The sequence below is a fragment of the Carcharodon carcharias genome (genome assembly GCF_017639515.1).
Source record: "Carcharodon carcharias isolate sCarCar2 chromosome 29 unlocalized genomic scaffold, sCarCar2.pri SUPER_29_unloc_19, whole genome shotgun sequence".
NCBI lineage: Eukaryota > Metazoa > Chordata > Chondrichthyes > Lamniformes > Lamnidae > Carcharodon > Carcharodon carcharias.
Window position 1 is genome coordinate 49,498 of NW_024470664.1, and position 10,503 is coordinate 60,000.

The 10,503-nt window shown below is 48.5% G+C and overlaps 1 protein-coding gene across 1 annotated transcript in view; it reads left to right on the forward strand.

Annotated features, from left to right (window-relative positions):
• The first annotated feature begins 1,134 nt into the window (after window positions 1–1,134).
• Window positions 1,135–10,503, forward strand: part of rabac1 (Rab acceptor 1 (prenylated)) — a 15,067-nt gene continuing 5,698 nt past the window's right edge. Inside the window, exons 1-4 of the mRNA XM_041181142.1 lie at window positions 1,135–1,261; window positions 2,706–2,811; window positions 3,669–3,881; window positions 4,299–4,396. Coding sequence (XP_041037076.1) covers window positions 2,744–2,811; window positions 3,669–3,881; window positions 4,299–4,396 — 379 coding nt within the window. The 5' untranslated portion in view covers window positions 1,135–1,261; window positions 2,706–2,743. The remainder of the gene's footprint in view (window positions 1,262–2,705; window positions 2,812–3,668; window positions 3,882–4,298; window positions 4,397–10,503) is intronic.

Consider the following 10,503-nt stretch of genomic DNA (forward strand, 5'->3'; position numbering starts at 1 on the left):
CCTTCCCGCGTGTCTAACAGCGGGCGCTGCCTCTCTCGCTTCGACGCTGTGGTATTGGGTCCCTACCCCACGTGAAGAAAGGCTCCGTGTTGTACTGCGTTGCACGGCCGGCGTTGTCTCCTGTGGTGCTCTACCTGGCGAGCGAGGCTTCCAGGGCGCGTTTCAAGTCGATGTCAACCTCGGCGAGTCGATGGCGACAACAGCGTCATCCTTAACTCCACAAACTAATGGTCGGTCCCGCGGAGTATCGTTTGACGGGATTGGTCCATTCTGTCAGGCTCTCTGTTAAACCCCAGGGGATTGGTCCATTCTGTCAGGCTCTTTGTTAAACCCCAAGGGATTGGTCAATTCTGTCAGGCTCTTTGTTAAACCCCAGGGGATTGGTCCATTCTGTCAGGCTCTCTGTTAAACCCCAGGGGATTGGTCCATTCTGTCAGGCTCTTTGTTAAACCCCAAGGGATTGGTCAATTCTGTCAGGCTCTTTGTTAAACCCCAGGGGATTGGTCCAGTCTGTCAGGCTCTTTGTTAAACCCCAGGGGATTGGTCCAGTCTGTCAGACTCTTTGTTAAACCCCAGGGGATTTGTCCAGTCTGTCAGGCTCTTTGTTAAGCCCCTGGGGATTGGTCCATTCTGTCAGGCTCTCTGTTAAGCCCATGGGGATTGGTCCATTCTGTCAGGCTCTCTGTTAAGCCCCTGGGGATTGGTCCATTCTGTCAGGCTCTCTGTTAAGCCCCTGGGGATTGGTCCAAACCAAGTCTGCATCTTGCTAAACGCCATACGATTGGTTCAGTCTGTTCGAGTCTTGTTAAGCCGCAGCGGATTGGTCCATTCTGTCGGTCAGACCCCAGCGGATTGGTCCATTCTGTCGGTCAGACCCCAGCGGATTGGTCCAGCCTGTCGGTCAGACCCCAGCGGATTGGTTCACGCTTCCATCGCCCGGTTACTCGTCAGTGATTGGTGCACCAGCGTCGCTGGGCAACCCTTTACCCCAGGCCCCGCTCCGGCCCCTCCCCCCGGGCCCGCTGAATGGACCAGCAGCAGGACACCCGCCCTCTATTGGCCGCCCGGTCATTGGCTGATTGGCTGGTTCCCTCCCGCTGATTCGTTGAAACTGCTGTGACCAGCCTAGCAACGGGCGTCTGATTGGCTCCAACATAAAGCGGAAATACAATCAGTGTGTAAAACTCCCCGACCAACCGGAGCCGGGAGGCTCTGACATCACTTCCGGTGCCAACGGGACATCAGAAACGGCACTAATCAGGTAAAGAGCTCACTCTCGGTATAGACTCCCTATAGACACCCTATAGACTGGGACATCAGCGTCGGGAAATGTACATACACCCTATAGACTGGGACATCGGTGTAGGGAAATGTATAGACACCCTATAGACTGGAACATCGGTGTAGGGAAATGTATAGACACCCTATAGACTGGAACATCGGTGTAGGGAAATGTATAGACACCCTATAGACTGGAACATCGGTGTAGGGAAATGTATAGACACCCTATAGACTGGAACATCGGTGTAGGGAAATGTGTAGACACCCTATAGACTGGAACATCGGTGTAGGGAAATGTGTAGACACCCTATAGACTGGAACATCGGTGTAGGGAAATGTATAGACACCCTATAGACTGGAACATCGGTGTAGGGAAATGTGTAGACACCCTATAGACTGGAACATCGGTGTAGGGAAATGTATAGACACCCTATAGACTGGAACATCGGTGTAGGGAAATGTGTAGACACCCTATAGACTGGAACATCGGTGTAGGGAAATGTGTAGACACCCTGTAGACTGGAACATCAGCGTAGGGAAATGTATAGATACCCTATAGACTGGGACATTGATGTAGGGAAATGTATAGACACCTTATAGACTGGGTCATCGGTGTAGGGAAATGTATAGACACTCTATAGAATGGGACATCGGTGTAGGGAAATGTATAGACACTCCATAGAATGGGACATCGGTGTAGGGAAATGTGTAGACACCCTATAGACTGGAACATCGGTGTAGGGAAATGTGTAGACACCCTATAGACTGGAACATCAGCGTAGGGAAATGTATAGATACCCTATAGACTGGGACATTGATGTAGGGAAATGTATAGACACCTTATAGACTGGGTCATCGGTGTAGGGAAATGTATAGACACTCTATAGAATGGGACATCGGTGTAGGGAAATGTATAGACACTCTATAGAATGGGACATCGGTGTAGGGAAATGTATAGACACCTTATAGACTGGGTCATCGGCGTAGGGAAATGTATAGACACTCTATAGAATGGGACATCGGTGTAGGGAAATGTATAGACACCTTATAGAATGGGACATCGGTGTAGGGAAATGTATAGACACCATGAAGATGGGCATCAGTATAGGGAAATGTATAGACACCATAAAGACTGGGCCATCAGTGTAGGGAAATCTGTTGACACCCTATAGACTGGAAAATCAGTATAAGGGTCTCTGGAAGTACCATATAGACTGCACAGGACGTCAGTCTGGGGATCTCTATAGATGCTGTATAGACTGTGAAACATCAGTGTAGGGAGATCTATGGACACCATATAGATTGTGGGACATCAGTATAGCGATCTCTGTAAGCACCGTGCACACTGTATGATTTTATTCCTACAGAGATTTCCACGGCTGTGGTAAGTCAGCAGCTACTTTTGGATTAATTTTTATTTCTAGTTACCTTCAGGATCTCTCATCTCCTAACTTTGGGGATCATGACTGCGATTCCCGAAGATGTGTTCTCTCTGACGAAGGAGGACGAAGCTACTGGTGTGACTGGCAGGTAACATCTCCCAGCCTCCCGTCCCACCGCAGCAGCCCCTGGCTTACCCTCCTGCCGTTAACTGCAGCTATTGGCCCTTCTCCTTCCTGCCCTGTTGACTCTACTCCTCATTTCTTGTTGTTGTCTGTAACTGTGTTTTGCTAATCTATACCCGGGGTTAGGGGGGGGCTGCACCAGAATATCATTATGTTAGAAGCAGTCCAGAGAAGGTTCACTCGGCTACTTCCTGGAATTGAGGGGCTTATCCTATGAGGAAAGGTTGAGCAGGGTTGGGGCTGCACCCACTGGAGTTTAACAGAATGAGAGGCGACCTCATTGAGACAGATAAGATCCCGAGGGGACTCGACAGGGTGAGTGCTGAGTGGATGTTTCATCTTGTGGGAGAGACTAGACCTAAGGGACAAGTTTTAAAAATCAGGCGTTGCCCCATTTAAGATGGAGATGAGGGAGGAGAATGTTTTTTTTTTCTCTCTCTGTGGAGCTCTGTCCCCGGGAGAGCGGCGGAGGCTGGGTCAGTGAATAGTTTAAAAGGCAGAGGTAGGTAGGTTCCTGACTAACAAGGGAGTGGAAGGCTGGGGGTAGATGGGAATCCGGATTTGAGGGTTCCAATCAAATCAGCCATGATCTTAATGGAGGAGCAGGCTCGAGTGGCTTGACTCCTGCTCCCGATTCGTTTGCATGGACCTGTCTGTTGGCTCGTTGTACAGGCAGTGCCAGGAGGAGGGGGTTTACCACCTGTACCCTACCTGGGGGAGGGCTACCCTGACTCTTCTCCCTGGCCCCCAACCCCCTCTTCTGTCCCACCCCCTCCACCACCACCACCTCCACCTTGATGCCTTTTGCTTCTTCACCCACAGGATGTACATCCCGAAGATCATCTCCCAGGGACCCGCCAAGGAGTGGATTGAGCGTCGAAGACTCACCATCCGTCCCTGGGCATCCTTCATCGACCAGAAACGCTTCTCCAGGCCCAAGAACTTTGGCGAGATGTGCAAACGCATCGTGAAGAACGTGGAGTATTTTCAGAGCAACTACGTGTTTGTGTTCCTGGGGCTCATCGTCTACTGTGTGTGAGTGACGGGCGAGGGAGGGGAGGATGGGGCATGACATGACAGAGGGCGGCCCTCAGTGGGAGGATGGACTGGTGGGGGATCCTGGACAAAGGGTTGGGAGGAGATGTACCCCAAGACCGGCACCGGCCCCCGAACAACGCCTGGTGCCTGCCCGGACACATGGCACTTGTCCTGGGACTGACGCACCCCCCCCCCCCCCCCCCACTCTCTGGCTTGGCAGTGGGAGACACTCCCCACGATGCTGGGAACCACGCTCGAATATTCGTGGAAGATATATAGGGAGACGTTCTCCCGCTACCCCCAACCTCGGCCCCGAGACACTGGAAGACTCTCCCCGGTAAGTGAGTTTGTTTAATCTGTTTCCCGTTAATCTCAATGGTTTTCTCTCTCTCTCGCTCCCTCCCTGTCTCTCAGGATCACCTCTCCGATGCTGCTCATCGCCTTGGTGGTGTTTTTCGGTGCCTGTTACATTGTCCACCTCCGAGCCTCTCAGTCCCGCCTCATCCTCTTTGGTAAGAGACAATGCTGATTCAGAGGGTTGTTAGGACATTTGAGTGATACATTTAAAACCCCTGCCCCCAGGGTGATAACTGAACCTCATTGTATGAAACACATTATAAACAACAAGACTGGGTGGAAATCAGCCGGAAAGGTGAAACGGGCAGTAAGAACTTTCACAGTTGTATAAAAAGAAAGAGAGTAGCTAAAGTGGGTGTTGGTCCCTATGAGGATGAGACTGGAGAACTAATAATGGGAAATGGCAGAGACTTTGAACAAGTATTTTCACAGAAGAAGAGAGCACCCCAAGAATAGCAGAAATTCAAGAGGCGAAAATGAGGGAGGAGCTGAAAACAATTTCAGTCACTAGAGAAAAATACCGGTGACTAGAAAAACTAATGGGACTAAAGGCTGACAAGTCCCCTAGTCCTGATGGCCTACATCCTAGGATCTTAAAGAGAAGTGGCTGCAGATAAAGTGGTTGTAATTGGTTGTAATCTTCCAAAAATTCCCCTAGATTCATGGAAGGGCCCAGCAGCCTGGAAAGCTGCAAATATAACGCCTCTGTTCAGGAAAGGAGGGAGACGAGGAAGTAGGAAACTATTGGCTAGTTAGGCTAACATCTAGCATTGGGAAAATGCGTGAATCCATTATTAAGGAGGTAGTAGAAGGACATTTAGAAAATAATAATATAATCGGGCAAAGGCAACATGGTTTTGTGAAAGGGAAATCTTAATTTGACTAATTTGTCAGAGTTCTTTGAAGATGGAACAAACAATGCGGATAAAGGGGAACCTGTAGATGTGGTGTATTTGGGTTTCCAATAGGCATTTGATAAGATGCCACACAGAAGGTTACTGCACTAGACAAAAGCTCGTGGTGTTGGGGGTGAGGTATTAGCATGGAGAGAGAGTTGGCTAGCTAACAGGAAAGAGAGAGTCAGGATAAATGGGTCATTGGTTATCAAACTGTAACTAACGGAGTACGGCAGGGCCTCAACTAGTTATGATCTATATTAACTTGGATGAAGTAACTCGTCAGTCTTGTAGCCAAATTTGCTGATGATACAAAGGTAGGTAGGAAAGCAAGTTGTGAGAATGACACACTGACTGCACAGGGACATATAGAGGTTAAGTGAGGAGTGAAAATCTTACAAATGGATAATAATGTGGGAAAAGTGTGAGGGTGTCCACTTTAGCAGGAAGAATAGCAAAGCAGAATATTATTTAAATGAGAGAGGTTGCAAATGCTGCGGTACAGTGGGATCTGGGTGTCCTGGTAGATGAAAAGCTAGCAAGTAATTAGGAAGACAGATGGAATGTTGGCCTTTATTTGCAAGGGGGGGTGGAGCATAAAAGATGGGCAGTCTTGCTACAGCTGTATAGGGCATTGGTGAGACTGACCTGGAGCACTGTGTACAGGTCTGGCCTCCTTACTTAAAGAGGGATAGACTTGCATTGGAAGCAGTTCAGAGAAGTTTCACTGGGCTGATTCCTGGGATGAAGGGGTTGTCTAATGAGGAAAGATTGAGCAGGTTAGACCTGTATTCGTTGGAGTTTAGAAGAATGAGAGGTGACGGCTTATTGAACCATGTAAGATTCTGAGGGAGCTTGACAGGGTGGATGCTGAGAGAACGTTACCCCTCATGGGGGGAGTCTCATACATAATATTCAGACACCAGTAATGGTTATTCAATAGACTCCGACAACCTGGGTGTCTGCAGACCCAAGATGATCAGACATGGGCCTCTGTAGCTGTCTGACCTCTGACTGTCCCATGAGTCCAGCTCACGAAGGCTGTTTCCTGACGTTTGTGTACTGTGCTGTCTGTTTCCCAGTTTATACATTTAGCTTTTTGTTTTGTTTATTCGTTCATGAGATGTGAACGTCGCTGACTAGGCCAGTGATTATTGCCCATTCCTGACTGACCTCGAGAACTGAGTGTCTTGCTGGACCATCTTGGAGGCCATTTAAGAGTCAACCACGTTGCTGTGGGTCTGGAGTCACATGTAGGCCAGACCGGGTAAGGACAGCAGATTTCCCTCCCCTAATGGGCATGAGTGACCCAGATGGGTTTGTACAACAGTCAGCAATGGTCGCCATTAGGTGTGGAATTCCACCCTCTGCCACGCTGAGATTTGAACCCGGGTCCCCAGAGCATTAAGATAAAAGCAAAATACTGCGGATGCTGGAAACCCGAAACAAAAACAGAAAATGCTGGGAAAACTCAGCAGGCCAAACAGCGTCTGTGCAGAGACAACACCAGAGTTAACAGCTCGAGTCCGCATGACTCTCCTGAAGCTGCCATGTTTTACCAGCATTTCCTGTTTTGGGTTCCCCAGGGCATTACCCTGAGTCTCTGGATTACTGGCCTGGTGACAATCCCACCCACTACACCACCACGCATCCCTGGCCTCCTCGTTTGCTGAGTTTAAAGTGGGTAGGCTGCACCTTCGGCTGTGGAAGGGACACTTCTCAGTAACGGGCAGCATCGTGGGTCTCTCTACAAGTGCGTTAAGGGGCTTGTACCGAGGCCCCGGCACTGGAGCTTGGCTGGACAGGGGCCTTGACCTGCCCTGAACCTTGTTTGACGAGACCACGGTGGGTCAAATCCTGCCGTTCGACAGATGCGTTTTGTCACGAGGAATCCGTTAGCGAGCCCCCCCCCCCCCACCGTTTCCCATTCCTTGATCCGTAGTTTATCCACTGGTAGATCTTGCTCAGGAAGGTTGTCCGTGTGGGGCGCCGAGACGGAAGGCGGGTGGAACGGGTCACCCACGGAGAGGAGAGTGGGGTGCAGCACAATGGTTCCAACCAGCTTGTGGCTTTTCACCAGCCGGCGTTTGGGTGGGGGAGTGGAGCTCGCGAGGGCAGGGAGCCGAGGAGGGCTGCTGAGCAGAGAGGTCCGGTTATGATGCCGGGTTGTGGGTCAGCAAGATGTGTGCGTGATGACCTGTGGCAGAGGAGGGCACAGCACACTGCTGCAGAGCCTGACAGGGCGAGTGTGGGAGGCCCAGAGTGTTGTGGCAGCAGCGCCTCCCACACATCCAGCAAGTTTGGTCAGTAGCTTGTTTCTGGTTTGGATCTTCGCTGCTCTTATCGTCAGATGTTCCCGGCAGGACCGAGTTCTAACTAGAGTCACTCCCAGGCACGTTGGGCTGGGATCACGATTTGATCCCTGGCCCTCCGTGTAGATCTGCGATCCTCGTTTGGCATTGTGGAGGTGGAATACTCCTGGACACCGTTTTAAAGGGCTATAACGTGAGACGCTATGTGCTGCAGAAGTCCGTCAACTTTGTAATCTCTTTGTTAAGGATCTGGTGCAGAGCGCGGAAGGATGGAGTTTGGGTGGGATAACGCTTGTCGTCAGCATAGATGAGCTTGTGGAAGATCATTGTTGGGAGGCCATTTGTATGGTTATTTGCAATTTACAATCGGGTCACGCAGGTGTCAGGCAATGACCATCTCCAACAAGAGAGAATCGAGCCATCTCCCCTTGGTGTTCAATGGCATTACCACCACTGAATCCCCCACTATCAACATCCTGCGGGTTACCATTGACCAGAAACTGAACTGGACCAGCCATAGAAATACTGTGGCTACAAGAGCAGGTCAGAGGCTGGGAATCCTGTGTTGAGTAACTCACCTCCTGATTCCCCAAAGCCTGTCCACCATCTACAAGGCACAAGTCAGGAGTGCGATGGAATACTCCCCACTTGCCTGGATGAGTTGCAGCTCCCACAACACTCAAGAAGCTTGACACCATCCAGGACAAAGCAGCCCCGCTTGATTGGCACCCCATCCACAAACATTCACTCCCTCCAGCACCGACGCACAGTAGCAGCAGTGTGTGTACCATCTACAAGATGCACTGCAGGAATTCACCAAGGCTCCTTAGACACCACCTTCCAAACCCATGATTACTACCATCTAGAAGGACAAGGGCAACAGATGTGTAGGAACACCACCACCTGGAAGTTTTATGGCGTGTCTGATGGTAATTGGAGAGCTATCCAAATCCCACAGGGAAATTTGAAACAGCTGCCAAAACAGTTTTTGCAATTTGAATAGCATGAGGAGATGTTCTGAAACCAGGAAATGATGTCCCTGACTACTTGCTGTGATTTTATAGTAAACGTTTATTAAAAGAACAAAGGAACCAAAACACAATTACACTTAAACACAAGAATGGCTTCACGTGGTGAACAGTACTTATAAGGTCTAGTGGAATTGTTTTACTTAACTATCTTCAAAGCTAACCTTCCCCTTTTTGTTCTGCAACTATCCTTCTAGATTTTCAAGATCTGTAGAATTCCAGTAATTTTCACCACACAGTGCCTTTTTGTCCTTAGAGTGGCCTCTGAGGCTGACAGCAGCTGGGTTTTCGGGTCTGGCCTTGTTCACACTGTCTTCTTGGAGTTCTGCCCAGCTATCCTACTGTCTTCTGGGTGATCTGACCAGCTACCCCACCTAGGCATCAGTGTTTCCTTAAATGCATTCCTTTCATTTAATCTCTCCAACGTCTCAAACAGTCTGTTCAGAAATTCTTCCCTCCATTAAACTCGTCTCATTACCCTAGCTCTTCGACTTGTAAAAATAAACTTACTCTATCTTTACCTTACTTACACCTTTTACAACCTACATAAATCCCCCTTTAACTAAAACAACTCAATTCAAAACCACTGCTGTTATTGCTTTATGTAAAATTCTGATTGAAGTTCCTCTTGGTTCATTAACATATCCAAACCACTTCTAACTGTTGGTTTTAGATTCGTGCACTCACTTGCGCTCTTAAACCAGTTGCCAAATTTACACCCCCCAGTCTTCCAGTACATAAGAAATATGACAGGGTCATTAACAGAAGAAAAATATTACAATATCTTGTTCCCTTGCCAAAGTTCCCCTCCAAACCCCACACCATCCTGACTTGGAAATATATCGGCCGTTCCTTCACTGTCGCTGTGTCAAAACCCTGGAACTCCCTCCCTAACAGCACGGTGGGTGTACCTACACCACAGGGACTGCAGTAGTTCAAGAAGGCAGCTCACCCACTACCTCTTCGAGGACAATTCGTGATGGGTAGTAAATACTGGGCCTAGCCAGCGACACCCACATCCCATGAAAGAATTTTTTTTATACAGGATTGGGGTTAACACTGAGCCCTGTGCTAGTCCATTGACCTGTCTTCTCCATTTGAGAGTTATTGCACGTTGTACCCAGAATGTATATTGAAGTGGGTTCCTTCACCCCCCAACCTCCATACATGACATAATGGCCATCCTGTTGCTTTAACTGTTAGCATTTATCAAAGGAATGGGGTGACTTGGATAATCCCAAATAGTTAAGGCGATATTGCTTGGTCCTTTGATATAGATTGTGAATAGCTGGGGCGTTCTTAACAAAAGGGATCCATTGTTAGCACAGCTAGAAATAAATATGTAGCCAACACAAAGACAGGGTTGCAGGGTGACCAAGGCTTGGACCTGGATATTGAGGGGTATTTTGACATCTGGAAAAGATAGGAAGCCAGGAAAAAGTGATGGGGTAGCTCTGTTAATGAAGATTGGCATTAGTACAATTGTGAGAGATGAACTTAGCTCGAAAGAGCAAGATGTAAATCAGTTTGGGTAGAGATAAGAAACAGGAAAGGCAAGAGGTCATTTGTGGGAGTAGTTTATAGGCTCCCTAACAGTAATTTCACTGTAGGACAGAGGTATACAGGAAGAAATAAATGGGCCTTGTAAGAAAGCACCACAAAAATCATGATCTACATGTAGATTGGGCAATCAGATTTGCAAAGGTAGCCTGGAAAATGAGTTCGTAGAGTCAATTTAGGCCAATTTATTGGAGTAGTATATTCTAGAGCCAGCCAGAAAGCAGGCTACTCTGGACCTGAGACAAGATTAATCAATAACATCATGGTAAAAGGACCCTCCAGGCAACAGCGATCACAACATGTCAGAATTTCACATTTAGTTTGAAGGTGAGAAGTGTGGGTCTAAGACTAGTGTTTTAAATCTGAATAAAGGTCGCTATAAGGGCATGAAAGCAGATCTAGCTAAAGTGAACTGGGAAACTAGGTTAAAAGGTATGACAGTAGAGTTGCAGTGCAGACATGTAAG